The following is a 19,391-nucleotide window of genomic DNA, read 5'->3' on the forward strand; positions in this document are numbered from 1 at the left end:
GTGCTCTCTTTAACACTTACTGGTCATCTATCATCTGTGTCTCGATTGTCGTCCACATTCGGTTTTCCTCCACCGAAAGGCCTCTTCATGTAGCACTAAAACATTTGATTCAGATCGCTTGCTAGTGGTAGTGGTTGCTAGTAGTGCCTATTGATGAAATAATAGACAGCGATGGACGTTGGCCTGGCTTTCTGATGAAACTGCCTAACAAGTAGAAATAATAAAAATAACTAAATAATCAAATGTCTGCCTGCCTACGGCACATTTGCCCGGTAAGATCTGGACACTGGTAGTCAGACACAATAGCACTTAGGGCCCAGACGGATTTTAAAGCGGGTCTTAGACAACAGATATGCCTACAAATTGAGCCTTCACGGGAGTTAGCTAGCTTTAACTTATAACAATATAGACGAGATGATATAGACGTAGTATTAGAAAAAGTAAACTGTTGTCTTTACAATGTGTATGATTGTTTTGTTGTATCTAACTTTTTGTAGTGATGTTTTGGTTCCCATCAATCATGGTAGCAAATGTGGCAATATGGACAGAAGTCTTTTTTTAGTTTTTAAGTTGTTGTTGTTTAAGTAAATGGAAGTTATTCCCATGTTAAGTCCCATGTTAACGTCATTGACTGTTACTGCCATGAGAGAATAAAACAATTGCTTACACATGATGCAAAGGCTGGGCAGACACACAACAGGATGTCATTTTTGTGGTTAACTGTTTTTGATGGATAATGTGTCGCAGATCACTATGCTTACTCTGTCAGGGTTGAATGGCACAGCAAACTACAGATTCATTCTCTTTGGGCTCACTGTATTGTGTTATTGTGTGATTTTGTTGGTAAAAATGACAATTATTGTGACAGTAATTGTGGATAAAAGCCTTCATGAGCCCATGTACATCTTTCTCTGTAATCTGTGCATCAACGGACTTTATGGGACAGCTGGATTTTACCCCAAATTCCTAATTGATCTTTTGTCTCCCATTCAGGTCATTTCTCATGCTGGATGTCTTCTTCAGGGTTTTGTGTTGCACTCTTCAGCTTGTGCTGATTCCTCTCTTCTAGCTCTAATGGCCTACGACAGATATGTGGCCATATGTCGTCCTCTGATGTACCACTCTGTTATGACTAAACAAAGAATTTGTGTGTTGGTGTTTGTGGCTTGGCTTCTTCCTTTTTTTCTCATGTTCCTGAGCACAGTAACTTCGACATCAAGATTATGTGGCTCAAACATACCAAAAATTTACTGTGTCAATTGGGTCGTTAATGTTCTAACTTGTTCTGACACAATTGCAAAAAATATTATTCCATATTTGAATTATACTTTTTATCTTGGCCATGCTGGTTTTGTTGTTTGGACTTATATATATATGATGAAAACCTGCCTAAAATCCAAAGAGACTATGGCTAGATTTATGCAGACATGTATACCACATGTTTTATCTGTGACAGTTTTTACTGTAACTTTACTTGTGGAATTGTTGTACATGCGATTTGGCTCAAAAGATTTATCGCAGCATGTCCAGAATTTTATAGCAATAGAATTTCTCCTTTTTCCTCCAATTTTTAATCCACTCATATATGGTTTCAAATTAGCACAGATAAGAAAAAATATTGTCAATTTTATTTATGGGATAAGTGCAGCTTTTAGACTAAAGTCATAAAATATCTCCCACAAAGACAAAATTGTGTATTTGATTTGCGAGAGACACAAAGTAATTAGTAAGTATTGTTAACGATTAGGCAATTCAACACTTAAATAACCACCACTGAAGTTTTTACAGTACAGAGGAATCATTTCTTTTTTCAAAAATAAAAGTACATACATAATTAGCATGTTATCATACAGTTTATAAGGATGGAACAATACAACTAAAAACTTCTTCCCACTGTTTTCCTCACAAGGGGAATGAAATTAATAAGGTGTTATACTCTCTGCAAAATTGTAATGATCACTAGTCAAAATAGTCAGTTCTATTATTTCCAAATTCAAAGGCAAGACTTAAAGGAAAGAGCTCATATTAAGAAAATCAACTTTTTGGTCATTTTGGTACATTTATATGACTCTATGGGAGAGTGGGACAGTTTACAAATAACCCCAATAAACCTTTATTTGCGGCAGACTTCATCCTGTGTCAGATGAATTGAGAATTACCCCTGTATCAAAAGCTACACATAGTAGTACTACAATTTTGTCTTTTTCTCTCTGTCTATGTCTTGCTCCTGTAAGTCTCCCTGTTCTTCTCTCTTCTTGCTTGGAGGATTTAGAAAAATGTTGGTCTGGAAGTCTTTATTCTGTGAACTTTGTGGAACTTGTCATTTTGTCATCAGTTCCAGACCCAGCCTTGTGGTGAACGCCGGTCTGGTAGCTCAGACGCCATTTTCCATCTGTTCAGTCACCTGTACACAGCTCCAGCTCTCTCCTCTCTTGCCAACATGTCAGCTTCTCTACAGCTCCTACTCTTGCACAAACTGTAGCACTGGGAAACCTTTGTGGTCCTGCTTTGTACTACACTCGGTCTTTGTGTAGACGGCGACCAGTCATCCCCATCTGATGAGGCAGCTCTGAGGGCAATGCTATTCTGGAGCAGCAGTCACGTCACATCTTCATCACTACTATCTTTTCTTGTTTTAACAAATCTTCTAAAAGTAATACAATTTTGACATAAACAGTTGGATGTTTCAGGCTTAAGCTTGTTGAGTTCACAGTTCTCATCTGGATTTCCTAGCTTCTCTAGCAGCTAACTGAGAATCAGATTATCTGATGTCATCTGATTCTCACAGTCCTCACTCAGATTTCTGCATTTACAGTGGCAAGAAAAAAGTATGTGAACCCTTTGGGATTACGTGGAATTTTGCATTAATTGGTCATAAAATGTGCTCCGATCTTCATCTAAGTCACAACAATACAAATCACAGTCTGCTGAAAATAATAGTACATAAACATTATATGTTTTCATGTTTTTATTGAATATAACATGTAAACATTCACAGTGCAGATCTGGAGTAATTTTGGACCACTCCTCTTCACAAAACTGTTTTCAATATTCTTGGGATGTCTGGTGTGAATGGCTCGCTTAAAGTCACGCATTTCAATCGGGTTGAGGTCAGGACTCTGACTCACTCCAGAAGGCGTATTTTGTTCTGTTGAAGCTATTCTTTTGTTGAATTACTTGTATGCTTTGGGCCATTGTCCTGTTGCATCACCCATCCTCTGTGGAGCTTCAGTTGACGGACAGATGGTCTTACGTTTTACTGCAAAATGTCTTAATAAACTCTGGAATTCACTTTTCCATCAATGACAACAATCCGTCCAGGCCCTGAGGCAGCAAAGCAGCCCCAAACCATGATGCCCCCTTTCGCCATGTTTTACACTAGGGATGAGGTTTTGATGTTGGTGTGCTGCGCCTTTTTTTCTCCACACATAGTGTTGTGTGTTTTTTCCAAACAACTCAATTTTGGTTTCAAGTGTCCACAGAATATTTTGCCAGTAGTGCTGTGGAACATCCAGGTGCTCTTTTGCAAACTTCAAACGTCTAGCAATATTTTCCTGAATCTTCCTCCGTGGTGTCCTCCCATGTACTCCATTCTTGTTTAATGTTTTCCGTTTTGTAGATGTGTCAACAAAAATGTTAGCATGTGCCAGAGATTTCTGTAAATCTTTAGCTGACACTCTAGGATGCTTCTTTACCTCATTTAGCATGCTGCGCTTTGCTCTTGCAGTCATCTTTACAGGACAACCATGCCTAGGGAGAGTGTCAACAGTGCTGAACTTTCTCTATTTGTAGACAGTCTATCTTAACGTGGACACATGAACATCAAGGCTTTTGGAGATACTTTTGTAACCCTTTCCAGCTTCATGCAAGTCAACAATTCTTGATCGTAGGTCTTCTGAGAGCTCTTTTCTGCGAGGCATGGTTCACATCAGGCAGTGCTTCTTGAAACCAGTAAACCAGTCATGTGATATGTTCTAAATGAATAAGTAAGCAAATGCATAAACAAAGAAGATATATTTTTCTATATTATATTTGTAGTTATCTGTATATGAATCAGTTAGAAGTCCTGATATTGGTGTGCACCTCTTGTGGAGGCCAACTTCAGGTGGAGGATGGTCATGAACTGTGCCCCTTGGGGTGCGTCACCTTAGGGAAGCACTCTCAGTGGTGTATCTTGTATGCTGTATGCCAATATCCTGCCACTTCCTGTGTGACAGGACAGATTGCGTTAGGTGGAAGGCTTCTTGTTCGGGAGTGACCTCATACCCTCGCGTCTACCTCGGCATAACTCTTTTTCCAACAACCGCTTTGACAAACATCACTGTGGGTCTTAGTAGGGTATGTGTGTCAGCAGTATGTCAGGTTGTAAAAGGGTAAGATCTCTCTCTGCAGGAGACGGAAGCCTGAAACGCTGAAATAGAACAGCTTAAGGCGTTGATGCAGGGTCCCCGCCCCTGCAGAGTGCCTGGGATTTGGAAGAAGAGGACGATGATGCCCGGTCCAAGTGCGCCTCAAATCTCTTGTTTCACGCTCAGGAGTTTGTGTTTATCCCCAGATCAGTGTTACATCTGGGTCCACGCATCACTGATCCTTCCGTTGGCTTCTACGGTTCACCAGTAGATGCATGTGCATTCACCGCAACACTACGCATTGTTTACTGCTACTGGCAGTCATGAAGGAATAAAATGGAACTGAAGTTACGTAGGTAACTATGGTTTTGTGAATTCCTGGATCATGCACTCACTGACAGCTGAGGACAAATCAGCAAATTCTAACTTTTGTGACTAATTCTCACTATGCAAATAAAGAGGAGACGATTGAGAGTGAATTTGCGGAGAGTGAGAGCGAAATTAGGGCACAGTGTTAAAAGGTGCATTGTAAATGTGCACAACAAGCAAAAGCTCATCAATATTGTGTTGATCAGCCACCATCTGTTTGGAAAGCAACACTAACACTCCTGATATCTATGACTTAGATTCAACTCAGAGCTTAAAGTGAACATTGCATTACTCCAGTATGTCTTCATGCTGATCAAATGCATTACTGGATAAAACTAAATAATTTGGAAAATATAACTGTATCTACGTTAACCATGCACGCATACATTAACTGCAATCCTGTTGAAATAACTTTCTGCTACCTGTTGCATTTGAAATAGGTATTTTATTGCCTTTTGAATAGGTTGCAACACTTTTTGGAATACATGTAGGTAAACAACGTGTTTGAACAATAAAGAAAAAGTCTAGAAAATAGCACTTATGATATTATTCCACTGGGCATTTCATTGTCTCAGTGGTGGTGAAGTCATCCAATCTTGATCTTCCAATAAATGCTTTCTATTTTCAACGTGACAAAAGTAAATAAATAATTAAAAGAACTGCTCTAACAAACTCACAATCAGCATCTTTCTGGCAACATGTTTCCTGATCATGGCAGGTAACATCTTCAAATAAAAATAATACAGATTGCAAGCTCACATAACTTTTACCATAATTATACATTATTTAAACTATATAAGTAGCTGCACAGCTTGTGATTATTGTTTCACAGAAAAACAATGAAAGCTATCACAGGAGGGATATCATCAGCATCGGTTTAGGATTGTTTTGAGGACTGTTCAACCTGAATGCATGAAATGGAAAATGACACTGATTTTCACTTTAACCTCACCATGTATGTGAACATTGGGTTTTATCGCTATCCAGCCTTTGTGGTCTGCATGATGCTGTTTGCCATTATTCTCTTTGCTAATCTTGCTATAATCCTGGTTGTATCACTAGAAAGAACGCTTCATGAGCCCATGTATCTGTTTATTGCACTTTTGTCTGTCAACTCTCTCTATGGCTCTACTGGTTTCTTCCCCAGATTCCTCTTGGACCTTCTATCTGATACTCACTTAATCTCACGCCCTGCTTGTTTTACTCAGATCTATATTATTTACACATACGCTTTTCAGGAGATGACCATCCTCAGCATCATGGCATATGATAGATATGTTGCTGTGTGTGATCCTTTACACTATCACAACAAAGTGACTCCTAAGACAGTGTGTAGGTTGGCAGCCTTTGCTTGGATCTGTCCAGCCTTTTCTATTGGATTATGCCTTTTTTTGGCCATCGGGCTTCCTTTATGTGGAAACAAGCTCCAAAAAATTTACTGTGCCATCTGGAATATTGCTAAACTGTCATGTGTGTCCACTTCTACTAATAATGTTGTGGGCTTGCTTGTAACTGCAATTACTGTAATTTTACCTTTAATCTATGTCTTGTATACCTACTTTCGAATTATTCTTGTGTGCAGAAAAAGCTCGTCTGAATTCAAGAGCAAAGTGTTCGAAACCTGTTTGCCACATACTATTTTATTTGTCAGTTTATCTTTTAGTATTTTTTGTGATATTGCCTTAAGTCGTTTAAATGTTGAAAATCTAAACCCACTTTTTGCTTTAATTTTATCGTTAGAGTTTGTATTAATCCCCCCACTTCTGAACCCTCTCATCTATGGTCTGAAGTTACCAGAAATTCAAAGAAATATTTTCAAAATGCTGTCATGTTTAAACTTTCAGATTTAAGTCACACAAAATAAAAATGTAATTAGGAGTGAACAGCTGTGCATTAAGTGAAATGTGTCAAATAAGTAGAAAGAATAGGATCATACAATAAAACATTTAATAAAATGTTTAAATAAAAAACTAACTTAAACTTAACTTCAGCAGTATTTTAGTATATGCTGTACATATATACTGCATACTATGTACTTCTACTATGTTAGAACAAAAATTCAAGACTTCATGACATTTACAAAGATGTAAAAATGATGCTACTATCAGAATAGACTGATAAGCTGTAAGTTAAAAAAAGACCTTAATGCTTTTTTCATTTTCTACTTTTAAGATGAAAATGAATCACAATAAATTAGCCAGACTTCTTAACAGGATAACATACATTTTTTAATAAAAAAGAGATTCCAGCGTTTACAATATTTTGAATGTTGAACATGTTATGTTGAATGTTTAAATGTAAGCAAAGTCTTAATTAACATTCTTACATTATTTCTATAACACTTTCAGACAAGGGTTAACTACATAGCATTCAAATGTAAGACCCCTTTGTAGCCTTGTTTTTTAAAAATGAAGTCAGCCCCAAAAAGAGTTTTAGGTTAACTCATGGAGTTATTGTTTATTAGCTTGTTTATTAACTGTCACAATCCATAATAAACCGCCAGCTCAAGCAGATTAATACCTTTGACAATGGGAGACATTTGAGGGCTGGCAACAACACAGTAGCTCAGTTTTGCTTTTTGTTGATGAATTCTTTGAACATGCTTCAGCAAAGGCGCACCTCAGGACTGTGTGTTCTCCCCCCCGCTTATTTGTCTGTACACAAATGACTGCAGTTCCTCAGTTAAGCTACTTAACTTTGGAGACTAACCAACCTGTCTCTGGCCCTATGCTTGTTGAAGATGAGTCTGCACATAGACAAAAAGTAACATTCTGGTGCAGCAGTTATTAGTCTGGAGCTAAACATCCTCAAGACAGTAGATTGATTAGGAGACTCCACATTAAACTACAGGGAGTGGCGCAGTCAAGACCAGTCTTTTTGCTGGTCAGGATATCCTGTCCTCAAATCAGAATATTTGAGTTGAGAGTAGGTGCAGCAGTGGCAACGATCAATCCTAAACTGAGTTAGGGCAACAGAGGATGTTAAAAAGATTTACTTCATCTAGTTTCGAGTATGGTGGGGTAAGTAAGATAATAACCTGGTGGGTAACCTGGGTAACAACCATCACTTTAACACTGATGAATCTATTGCAGTTTTTCTGCAGTTACAACTTCAACAGAATAAAAGTCAAGTGGTTACAAATTTTCTTCATATCATGTCAATAAATCATTCAGATCAACATAAGTTCTGAACCAGGAACAGTATTTTGAGCAAGAAGCTACTGGAAGAGAAGATGAGCCAAGGGACTGTGGACTGCTGTGGACAAATGTTATTTAAGGACTAAAAATCAAAAAAGATTTGACTTGCAACTTGCAGGCACCTGCAGTGTTATTCCACTGGGTCTTCATTTGTCTTATTAGCAGTGAGGTCATTTGGCATCCAAGATACTATTATTGCCAACATCATGAAGGTGCACAGTTATAAAGTATCTTACCACTGAAAGAGTGAACATAGCAAGTTTTCACCAGCAATAATAAACACAATCAGCAACAGGACATCATTATCTGAGATAATAATTTCCAGATCTATAGAAACAGTAATGAAAGATTTACAGGTGTGTTTAATGACATTATAAGAACTTTTCAACCTGATATGGACAATAACACTGTTTTTCACTTTAACCTCACCATGTATGTGAACATTGGGTTGTATCGCTATCCAGCCTTTGTCGTCAGCTTGATGCTGTTTGCCATTATTCTCTTTGCTAATCTTACTATAATCCTGGTAGTATCACTAGAAAAAACGCTTCATGAGCCCATGTATCTGTTTATTGCACTTTTGTCTGTCAACTCTCTGTATGGCTCTACTGGTTTCTTCCCCAGATTCCTCTTGGACCTTCTATCTGATACTCACTTAATCTCACGTCCCGCTTGTTTTACTCAGATCTATATTATTTACACATATGCTTTTCAGGAGATGACCATCCTCAGCATCATGGCATATGATAGATATGTTGCTGTGTGTGATCCTTTACACTATCACAACAAAGTGACTGCTAAGACAGTGTATATATTGGCAGCCTTTGCTTGGATCTTTCCAGTCTTTTTTACTGTTTTAGGTCTTTCTTTGGCCGTCAAGCTTCCTTTATGTGGAAACAAGCTCCAAAAAATTTACTGTGCCGTCTGGAACATTGCTAAACTGTCATGTGTGTCCACTTCTACAAATAATGTTGTGGGCATTTTTGTAACTGTCATTAATGTAATTTTACCTTTAATCTATGTCTTGTATACCTACTTCCGAATTATTCTTGTGTGCAGAAAAAGCACATCTGAATTTAAGAGCAAAGTGTTCCAAACCTGTTTACCACATACAATTTTATTTGTAAGTTTATCTTTTAGTATTTTTTGTGATATTGCCTTAAGTCGTTTAAATGTTGAAAATCTCAACCCACTTTTTGCTTTAATTTTATCGTTAGAGTTTGTATTAATCCCCCCACTTCTGAAGCCTCTCATCTATGGTCTGAAGTTACCAGAAATTCAAAGAAATATTTTCAAAATGCTGTCATGTTTAAACTTTCAGATTTAAGTCACACAAAATAAAAATGTAATTAGGAGTGAACAGCTGTGCATTAAGTGAAATGTGTCAAATAAGTAGAAAGAATAGGATCATACAATAAAACATTTAATAAAATGTTTAAATAAAAAACTAACTTAAACTTAACTTCAGCAGTATTTTAGTATATGCTGTACATATATACTGCATACTATGTACTTCTACTATGTTACAAAAAGTAACATTCTGGTGCAGCAGTAATTAGTCTGGAGCTAAACATCCTCAAGACAGTAGATTGATTAGGAGACTCCACATTAAACTACGTGGAGTGGCGCAGTCAAGACCAGTCTTTTTGCTGGTCAGGATATCCTGTCCTCAAATCAGAATATTTGCGTGAAGAGTAGGTGCAGTAGTGGCAACGAGCAATCCTAAACTGAGTTAGGGCAACAGAGGATGTTAAATAGATTTACTTCATCTAGTTTCGAGTATGGTGGGGTAAGTAAGATAATAACCTGGTGGGTAACCTGGGTAACAACCAGCACTTTAACACTGATGAATCTATTGCAGTTTTTCTGCAGTTACAACTTCAACAGAATAAAAGTCAAGTGGTTACAAATTTTCTTCATATCATGTCAATAAATCATTCAGATCAACATAAGTTCTGAACCAGGAACAGTATTTTTCGCAAGAAGCTACTGGAAGAGAAGATGGGCCAAAGGACTGTGGACTGCTGTGGAAAAATGTCATTCAAGGACTAAAAATCAAAAAAGATCTGACTTGCAACTTGCAGGCACCTGCAGTGTTATTCCACTGGGTCTTCATTTGTCTTATTAGCAGTGAGGTCATTCGGCATCCAAGATACTATTATTGCCAACATCATGAAGGTGCACAGTTATAAAGTATCTTACCACTGAAAGAGTGAACATAGCAAGTTTTCACCAGCAATAATAAACACAATCAGCAACAGGACATCATTACCTGAGATAATAATTTCCAGATCTATAGAAACAGTAATGAAAGATTTACAGGTCTGTTTAATGACATTATAAGAACTTTTCAACCCGATATGGAAAATGACACTGATTTTCACTTTAACCTCACCATGTATGTGAACATTGGGTTTTATCGCTATCCAGCCTTTGTCGTCAGCTTGATGCTGTTTGCCATTATTCTCTTTGCTAATCTTGCTATAATCCTGGTAGTATCACTAGAAAGAACGCTTCATGAGCCCATGTATCTGTTTATTGCACTTTTGTCTGTCAACTCTCTGTATGGCTCTACTGGTTTCTTCCCCAGATTCCTCATGGACCTTCTATCTGATACTCACTTAATCTCACGTCCTGCTTGTTTTACTCAGATCTATATTATTTACACATATGCTTTTCAGGAGATGACCATCCTCAGCATCATGGCATATGATAGATATGTTGCTGTGTGTGATCCTTTACACTATCACAACAAAGTGACTGCTAAGACAGTGTGTATATTGGCAGCCATTGCTTGGATGTGTCCAGCCTTTTTTACTGGATTAGGTCTTTCTTTGGCCATCAAGCTCCCTTTATGTGGAAACAAGCTCCAAAAAATTTACTGTGCCATCTGGAATATTGCTAAATTGTCATGTGTGTCCACTTCTACTATTAATGTTGTGGGCATTCTTGCAAGTGTCACTAATGTAATTTTACCTTTAATCTATGTCTTGTATACCTACTTTCGAATTATTCTTGTGTGCAGAAAAAGCTCATCTGAATTCAAGAGCAAAGTGTTCCAAACCTGTTTACCACATACTATTTTATTTGTCAGTTTATCTTTTAGTATTTTTTGTGATATTATCTTAAGTCGTTTAAATGTTGAAAATCTAAACCTACGTTTTGCTTTAATTTTATCGTTAGAGTTTGTATTAATCCCCCCACTTCTGAAGCCTCTCATCTATGGTCTGAAGTTACCAGAAATCCAAAGAAATATTTTCAAAATGCTGTCATGTTTAAACTTTCAGATTTAAGTCGCACAAAATAACAATTTTATTAGGAGTGAACACCTGTGAATTAAGTGAAATGTGTCAAATAAGTACAGAGAATAGGATCATACAATGAAACATTTAATAAAATGTTTAAATAAAAAACTAACTTGAACTTAACTTCAGCAGTATTTTAGTATATGCTGTACATATATACTGCATACTATGTACTTCTACTATGTTAGGACAGAAATTCAAGACTTCATGACATTTACAAAGATGTTAAAATTGTACTATTATTAAAATAGACTGATAAGCTGAAAGTTAGGAAAAGACCTTAATGATTTTTAAATTTTCTACTTTTAGGATGAAAAAAAAAAAACGAGTCACAATGAATGAACCAGCCTACTTAACAGGATAAAATACATTATTTAATGAAGAAGAGATTCCAGCAAATACAACATTTTGAATGTTGAACATGTTATGTTGAATGTGTTGAAAACAGATACCAACAACAAAATACCAATACCATCAACAAAAATAATATATATACATATATATATTTATATTGGTATGAATTAACATTCTTACATTATTTCTATAACACTTTCAGACAAGGGTTAACTACATAGCATTCAAATGTAAGACCACTTTGTAGGCTTGTTTTTTAAAAATGAAGTCAGCCCTAAAAAGAGTTTTAGGTTAACTCATGGAGTTAATGTTTATTTATTAGCTTGTTTATTCACTGTCACAACCTATAATAAACCGCCAACTCAAGCAGATTTATACCTTTGACAATGGGAGACATATGAGGGCTGGCAACAACACAGCAGTTCAGTTTTGCTTATTGTTGATGAATTCTTTGAAGATATATCAGCACAGGGGCACCTCAGGGCTGTGTACTCTCCCCCCCTTATTTGTATGTACACAAATGACTGCAGTTCCTCAGTTAAGCTCCTTAACTTTGCAGACTACCCAACCTGTCTCTGGACTCAACCTTGTTGAAGATGAGTCTGCATATAAACAAGAAGTAATATTCTAGTGCAGCAGTAACTAGTCTGGAGCTGAACATCCACATTTCAGTAGATAGATTAGGAGACTCCACATTGATTTTTGTGGAGTGGCGCAGGCAAGACCAACCTTGCTGCTGGTCAGGACATCCTGTCATCAAATTAAAAAGTTCTCAGATTAAATCCAATGCCAGGGTTATGCCAGGGAACACGTGTCAGCAACACAGGAGATCACGCTGAATATTTGGGTGGAGAGTAGGTGCAGTAGTGGCAACGAGCAATTCTAAACTGAGTGAGGGCAACAGAGGATGTTAAATAGATTTACTTAATCAAGTTTCCAGTATGGTGGGGTAAGTAAGATAATAATCTGGTGGGTAACCTGGGTAACAACCAGCACTTTAACACTGATGAATCTATTGCAGTTTTTCTGCAGTTACAACTTCAACAGAATAAAAGTCAAGTGGTTACAAATTTTCTTCATATCATGTCAGTAAAGATCAACATAAGTTCTGAACCAGGAACAGTATTTTGAGCAAGAAGCTACTGGAAGAGAAGATGGGCCAAAGGACTGTGGACTGCTGTGGACAAATGTCATTCAAGGACTAAAAATCAAAGAAGATTTGACTTGCAACTTGCAGCCACCTGCAGTGTTATTCCACTGGGTCTTCATTTGTCTTATTAGCAGTGAGGTCATTCGACATTCAAGATACTATTATTGCCAACATCTTGAAGGTGCACAGGTATAAAGTATCTTACCACTGAAAGAGTGAACATAGCAAGTTTTCACCAGCAATAATGAACACAATCAGCAACAGGACATTATTACCTGAGATAATAATTTCCAGAGTTATAGAAACAATAATGAAAGATTTACAGGTGTGTTTAATGACATTTTAAGGACTTTTCAACCTGATATGGACAATAACACTGGTTTTCACTTTGACCTCACCATGTATGTGAACATTGGGTTTTATCGCTATCCAGCCTTTGTCGTCAGCTTGATGCTGTTTGCCATTATTCTCTTTGCTAATCTTGCTATAATCCTGGTTGTATCACTAGAAAGAACGCTTCATGAGCCCATGTATCTGTTTATTGCACTTTTGTCTGTCAACTCTCTGTATGGCTCTACTGGTTTCTTCCCCAGATTCCTCTTGGACCTTCTATCTGATACTCACTTAATCTCACGTCCTGCTTGTTTTACTCAGATCTATATTATTTACACTTATGCTTCCTATGATCTGACCATCCTCAGCATCATGGCATATGATAGATATGTTGCTGTGTGTGATCCTTTACACTATCACAATAAAGTGACTCCTAAGACAGTGTGTAGGTTGGCAGCCTTTGCTTGGATCTGTCCAGCCTTTTCCATTGGATTATGTGTTTATTTGGCCGTCAGGCTTCCTTTATGTGGGAACAAGCTCAAAAAGGTTTACTGTGCCATCTGGAATATTGCTAAACTGTCATGTGTGTCCACTTCTACTAATAATGTTGTGGGCTTTCTTGTAACTTCGATTACTATAATTTTACCTTTAATCTATGTCTTGTATACCTACTTTCGAATTATTCTTGTGTGCAGGAAAAACTCGTCTGAATTCAAGAGCAAAGTGTTTCAAACCTGTTTACCACATACTATTTTATTTGTCAGTTATTCTGTAAGCGGGTTTTGTGATATTGCCTTAAATCGTTTAAATGATGAAAGCCTAAACCCACTTTTTGCTGTAATTTTATCATTAGAGTTTGTAATAATCCCACCACTTCTGAATCCTCTCATCTATGGTCTGAAGTTACCAGAAATCCAAAGAAATATTTTTAAAGTGTTGTCAAATTTGTTCTCTTTCAGATAGTGTAGTAGAATAGCCATTGTGTGCCTGTGTACTATTTTTAATGCAGTAAGGTCTGTGTGAGGGTTTCTGACTGAAGCCTCGCAAAATATAAACTTATATCTAAACTGCAGTGTCCTACGTGCTATCTGTCAACTCTACGGTTTAATAAATTAATAGAAAACCAGGTTAAATGAAGTGTTTCATATATTCTATCATACATATATTATGGTAGAACATAAATTCATGGCTTTATTTAAAATATGAAAAAAAGTTGGAACTCAGTGATTTGACTTATAAGCTGTTAGTTATAGTTAGTTTTTTAACTTTCCACTTCCATCAAAAGTGAGTGCAGAAGTAAGCTCTGTAGCAAATGAATATATTACAGTAATGTTTATACTGACCTAGAACCTGTCTATGCTGGACTCCCCCTCACTGGACCTGCCTTCTGTCCTGACCAGCCTCTGCTTTAATCTCTATTACCATGAGTGTTTTCCTCTCTGAACTGTTTTGTTCCTCATTTGGTCTCCCAGGATAGGGCTCGCACCCTCCATTACCGGGATCTGCCTTTGCCAGAACCTCCGGTACTGTGAGCGTATTCCCCTTACCTGAATTGCTCGCCTTGCCTCCCTCCCTGTATCTGATCCACTCCTGTTTCCTGTCCCCCCCTTTGCCCAACTCTCTGTGTATGACTTCGGACCGTCTCCTGTACTCCTGTCCTATGGACCTGCTCTGTCAACCACCTCTTGGAACAACTCTTCTGTGTATGATCTCTGACTGCATTATGACTTGGGATATTTGGATTGTGGATGTCAGCTTGTTTGATCGCAGTGCTTCTGCATTGACTTTTCACATGCCTGAAACCAGCCCCTAGGTTTAAGCCATGTGCCCCCAGTATGTTCAGTTTCAGCGTCCAGTATGTTGTTTCCCTCAGCTCCATGTGCTCTCTGATCTGCACCAGCCATCTTGGATTGTGACATCATCATCACCTCTACACCTCTTCTGGGTCAGCATCACCTCGCTGTCTCTTCGCTTCCCAGCTCTCATCGCTGCTCTCACTTAGGTCAATCACTTGTCGTTTGGTACAGTTTTACCCACCATTCTCCAGTGAGTATCATACTGTCTTACTTCAGTATTTGATGCAGTGTGAACCCGGCTTACTCTGTCTCCTCTCTTAGACCTCCATTCACACCCGAAGTCGTCCCTCTTCAGCTGTGACTCTACAGGAGCTCATCACATTATTGTATTTCTTTTTTTAATAAACCTCTTTAAACCCATTCTGGATTCCGAGTGGTCTCTGGTTATGAAGTCTAATCCAGGCCCTATGACAGAGATGGAGAAGAGGAAGCACAACTATTGGAGAGAGAAGACACAAAATTAATGACATGGAATGGTAGCATTTGAATGAGAGGAGAGGAGAAGGGCAGTGTATCAGTAGAATTCCCCTAGAAGACTAACCTATATCAGCATAACTAATAGATGGTTTAGAATCACCTGATCCATCTCTAACTATAAGCTTTATAAAAAAGGTAAGTTTTAAGTCTAGTCTTAAATGTAGAGAGGGTTATCTGCCTCCCAAACCTGAACTGGGAGCTGGTTCCACAGGAGAGGCGCTTGATGGCTAAAGGCTCTGCCTCCCGTTCTACATTTGGAAAGTCTAGGAACCACAAGTAAACCTGCACTCTGAGAACTGAGAGTTCTGCTGGGAAAATATGGAACTATGAGGTCTTTGAGATATGATGGAGCTTGATTATTAATTGCTATATATGTGGGGAGAGGAATTTTAAATTCAATTCTGGATTTTACAGGAAGCCAATGGAGAGAAGCTAATGTAGGAGAAATATGATCTCTTTCTAATTCCAGTCAGAACTCTGGCTGCAGCATTTTGGATTAACTGTAGGCATTTTAAGGATTTATTATGAGAAACTTATTTAATAATGAATTACAATAGTCTGGAAGTAACAAATACATGAACTAGTTTTTCAGCATCACTTGAGGACAGGATGCTTCTAATTTTAACTATATTTCTCAGATTGAAAAAGGTAGTTCTAGAGATTTTTTTTATGTATGATGCAAAGGAAATATCCTGGTCAAAGATAACTCTGACATTCTCACAGTATTACTTAAGCCAATACTAAGTCATCTAGGGTAAGAATGTGATTAGACATAGTGTCTCTGAGATTTTTAGAGCCAAACAAATTAACTTCTGTCTTGTCTGAATTTAGGAGAGGGAATTGGAGGACATCCGGGTCTTTATGTATTTTAAGCATGTTTGAAGTTTGATTAATTGATAAGCTTCTTATGGTTTCATAGATAAATATAGCTGGGTATCATCTGCATAGCAATGGAAATTTGTGTTCAGTGTTTCTGAATAATATTGCCTAAGGGGGACATACATAGAGTGAAAACAATCAGTCCAAGCACAGAACCCTGTGGAACTCTGTAGCTAACTCTTGTGTGCATGGAAGACTCATCAATAACGCGTACAAACTGGAATCTATGTGATAGATACGATTTAAACCAGCATAGTGTTGTTCCTCTAACCTAAATGAAACGGCTGTTTCTGTACTATGATGTACTCTAAATCATGACTGGAAATATTCATACAGGTTATTCCTGCGCAGGTGGTCACATAATTGCTTAGAAACTACCTTTTCAAGAATTTTAGAGATAAAGAGCAGATTGTATATTGATCTATAATTTACTACCACCACAGAGTCCGGACTAGGCCTTTTGAGTAGAGGTTTGACTACAGCAAGCTTAAAAGCCTGGGGTACGCAGCCTGCTTGTAAAGATAGATTGATCTGATTAAATATGGATGTGCTGACCAAAGGTAAAACATATTTGAGCAGTCTAGTCGGAATGGGGGCTAAGAGACATGTTAAAGGTTTTGATGAATTTATTACTGAAATTAATTCAGAATGATCTACGGGGAGGAAGCAAAGTACGAGTGTGGCCTTACAAATTAATCTAGAGCTATTGTACATACCAGACCATCTGATATTTTTTTACTCTAATAGTTATGATTTTATTTGTAAAGAAATTAATGAACTCATTGCTGCTAAGAGATAATGGGATACTAGGCTCAACAGAGCTATGCCTCTTGGTTGGCCTGGCTACAGTGCTGAAGAGAAACCTGGGGCTTTTCTAATTTGCCTCTATTAATGAAGAATAATATGTGGTTCTAGCTTGTGAATTGTACCATGGAGCTAGCTTACTGTGACTCTCTACCTTCTTTTTGAGAGGAGCCATAGTATTGAGTATTGTTCAGAGTGAGGCTGCAGTATTATCAACAAGATAGTCGACTTGTGCTGAAGTCAAGTTAGGATGACTGCCCACCTCTGTGTTGGTACATGGCTCTGGAGTAAAAGATGGAATTACTTCCTTACATTTGTCAATAGCAAAAGAAAAAATTAAGATTTGACTTGCAACTTGCAGCCACCTGCAGTGTTATTCCACTGGGTCTTCATTTGTCTTATTAGCAGTGAGGTCATCCAACATCCAAGATACTATTATTGCCAACATCTTGAAGGTGCAAAGGTATAAAATATCTTCAGACTATAAGAGTGGGCATAGCAAGTTTTCACCAGCAATAATAAACACAATCAGCAACAGGACGTCATTACCTGAGATAATAATTTCCAGATCTATACCAACAGTAATGAAAGATTTACAGGTGTGTTTAATGACATTTTAAGGACTTTTCAACCTGATATGGAAAATGACACTGTTTTTCACTTTAACCTCACCATGTATGTGAACATTGGGTTTTATCGCTATCCAGCCTTTGTGGTCAGCTTGATGCTGTTTGCCATTATTCTCTTTGCTAATCTTGCTATAATCCTGGTAGTATCACTAGAAAGAACGCTTCATGAGCCTATGTATCTGTTTATTGCACTTTTGTCTGTCAACTCTCTGTATGGCTCTACTGGTTTCTTCCCCAGATTCCTCTTGGACCTTCTATCTGATACTCACTTAATCTCACGTCCTGCTTGTTTTACTCAGATATATATTATTTACACATATGCTTTTCAGGAGATGACCATCCTCAGCATCATGGCATATGATAGATATGTTGCTGTGTGTGATCCTTTACACCATCACAACAAAGTGACTGCTAAGACAGTGTGTAGATTGGCAGCCTTTGCTTGGATGTGTCCAGCCTTTTCTACTGGATTAGGTCTTTATTTAGCCATCAAGCTTCCTTTATGTGGAAACAAGCTCCAAAAAATTTACTGTGCTATTTGGAATATTGCTAAACTGTCATGTGTGTCCACTTCTACAAATAATGTTGTGGGCATTCTTGTAAGTGTCATTAATGTAATTTTACCTTTAATCTATGTCTTGTATACCTACTTCAGAATTATTCTTGTGTGTAGGAAAAGCTCAACTGAATTTAAGAGCAAAGTGTTCCAAACCTGTTTACCACATACTATTTTATTTGTCAGTTTATCTTTTAGTATTTTTTGTGATATTGCCTTAAGTCGTTTAAATGTTGAAAATCTAAACCCACTTTTTGCTTTAATTTTATCGTTAGAGTTTGTATTAATCCCCCCACTTCTAAACCCTCTCATCTATGGTCTGAAATTACCAGAAATCCAAAGAAATATTTTCAAAATGCTGTCATGTTTAAACTTTCAGATTTAAATCGCACAAAATAACAATTTTATTAGGAGTGAACACCTGTGCATTAAGTGAAATGTGTCAAATAAGTATAAAGAATAGGATCATACAATGAAACATATAATAAAATGTTTAAATAAAAAACTAACTTGAACTTAGCTTGAGCAGTATTTAGTATATGCTGTACATACAATATATACTGCATACTATGTACTTCTACTATGTTAGAACAGAAATTCAAGAATTCATGAAATTTACAATGATGTAAAAAAGATGCTACTATCAGAATAGACTGATAAGCTGAAAGTTAAGAAAAGACCTTAATGATTTTTTCATTTTCTACTTTTAAGATGAAAAAAGAACAAGTCACAATGAATGAACCAGACTACTTAGCAGGATAAATTAAATTTTTTAATGAAGAAGAGATTCCAGCGAATAAATCAGTTTGAATGTTATGTTATGTTGAATGTTTAAATGTAAGCAAAGTCTTGCTTAGTAGCTAACAGCTAACAAGAGCAACGCCCAACCATGAGACACAACTGTATAAAACCTCTTGATTTATGCATTATCAGATTCCATAAAAAAAATAAATGACTATAATGTCTATAATGCTTTCAGACAAGGGTTAACTACATAGCATTCAAATGTAAGACCCCTTTGTAGGCTTGTTTTTTAAAAATGAGATCAACCCCAAAAAGAAGTTTTAGGTTAACTCATGGAGTTATTGTTTATTAGCTTGTTTATTCACTGTCACAATCCATAATAAACCGCC

At 37.2% G+C, this 19,391-nt stretch overlaps 6 protein-coding genes across 6 annotated transcripts; all 6 read left to right on the plus strand.

Moving 5' to 3' along the window:
- The first annotated feature begins 729 nt into the window (after window positions 1-729).
- Window positions 730-1,668, plus strand: LOC113172833 (olfactory receptor 5F1-like). The gene has a single exon (XM_026375861.1). The coding sequence runs from the start codon at window positions 730-732 to the stop codon at window positions 1,666-1,668; it is 939 nt and encodes a 312-aa protein (XP_026231646.1).
- Window positions 1,669-5,635: 3,967 nt separating this feature from the next.
- On the plus strand, window positions 5,636-6,568 carry LOC113172834 (olfactory receptor 10J4-like). Its single transcript, XM_026375862.1, has one exon. The coding sequence runs from the start codon at window positions 5,636-5,638 to the stop codon at window positions 6,566-6,568; it is 933 nt and encodes a 310-aa protein (XP_026231647.1).
- A 1,741-nt stretch (window positions 6,569-8,309) lies between these two features.
- On the plus strand, window positions 8,310-9,242 carry LOC113172835 (olfactory receptor 142-like). Its single transcript, XM_026375863.1, has one exon. The coding sequence runs from the start codon at window positions 8,310-8,312 to the stop codon at window positions 9,240-9,242; it is 933 nt and encodes a 310-aa protein (XP_026231648.1).
- A 1,033-nt stretch (window positions 9,243-10,275) lies between these two features.
- LOC113172836 (olfactory receptor 2K2-like) lies at window positions 10,276-11,208 on the plus strand. The gene has a single exon (XM_026375864.1). It carries the CDS (start codon window positions 10,276-10,278, stop codon window positions 11,206-11,208), a length of 933 nt encoding a protein of 310 aa, XP_026231649.1.
- A 1,879-nt stretch (window positions 11,209-13,087) lies between these two features.
- LOC113172837 (olfactory receptor 10J4-like) lies at window positions 13,088-15,059 on the plus strand. The gene is made up of 3 exons (XM_026375865.1): window positions 13,088-13,990; window positions 14,530-14,580; window positions 14,931-15,059. The coding sequence occupies exons 1-3, from the start codon at window positions 13,088-13,090 to the stop codon at window positions 15,057-15,059; spliced, it is 1,083 nt and encodes a 360-aa protein (XP_026231650.1).
- Window positions 15,060-17,710: 2,651 nt separating this feature from the next.
- Window positions 17,711-18,643, plus strand: LOC113172838 (olfactory receptor 2K2-like). Its single transcript, XM_026375866.1, has one exon. The coding sequence runs from the start codon at window positions 17,711-17,713 to the stop codon at window positions 18,641-18,643; it is 933 nt and encodes a 310-aa protein (XP_026231651.1).
- The last annotated feature ends 748 nt before the right edge of the window (window positions 18,644-19,391 follow it).

Source organism: Anabas testudineus, chromosome 21 (genome assembly GCF_900324465.2).
Source record: "Anabas testudineus chromosome 21, fAnaTes1.2, whole genome shotgun sequence".
Taxonomy (NCBI): domain Eukaryota; kingdom Metazoa; phylum Chordata; class Actinopteri; order Anabantiformes; family Anabantidae; genus Anabas; species Anabas testudineus.

Coding starts and splice junctions, on each gene's coding strand:
- LOC113172837 (XM_026375865.1), top strand. CDS start 13,088: ATGGACAATAACACTGGTTTTCACTTTGACCTCACCATGTATGTGAAC. Junction 13,991..14,529: donor TCCAAAGAAATATTTTTAAA/GTGTTGTCAAAT, acceptor TTGGTCTCCCAG/GATAGGGCTCGCACCCTCCA. Junction 14,581..14,930: donor TGCCTTTGCCAGAACCTCCG/GTACTGTGAGCG, acceptor TGTTTCCCTCAG/CTCCATGTGCTCTCTGATCT.
- LOC113172833 (XM_026375861.1), top strand. CDS start 730: ATGGATAATGTGTCGCAGATCACTATGCTTACTCTGTCAGGGTTGAAT.
- LOC113172835 (XM_026375863.1), top strand. CDS start 8,310: ATGGACAATAACACTGTTTTTCACTTTAACCTCACCATGTATGTGAAC.
- LOC113172838 (XM_026375866.1), top strand. CDS start 17,711: ATGGAAAATGACACTGTTTTTCACTTTAACCTCACCATGTATGTGAAC.
- LOC113172836 (XM_026375864.1), top strand. CDS start 10,276: ATGGAAAATGACACTGATTTTCACTTTAACCTCACCATGTATGTGAAC.
- LOC113172834 (XM_026375862.1), top strand. CDS start 5,636: ATGGAAAATGACACTGATTTTCACTTTAACCTCACCATGTATGTGAAC.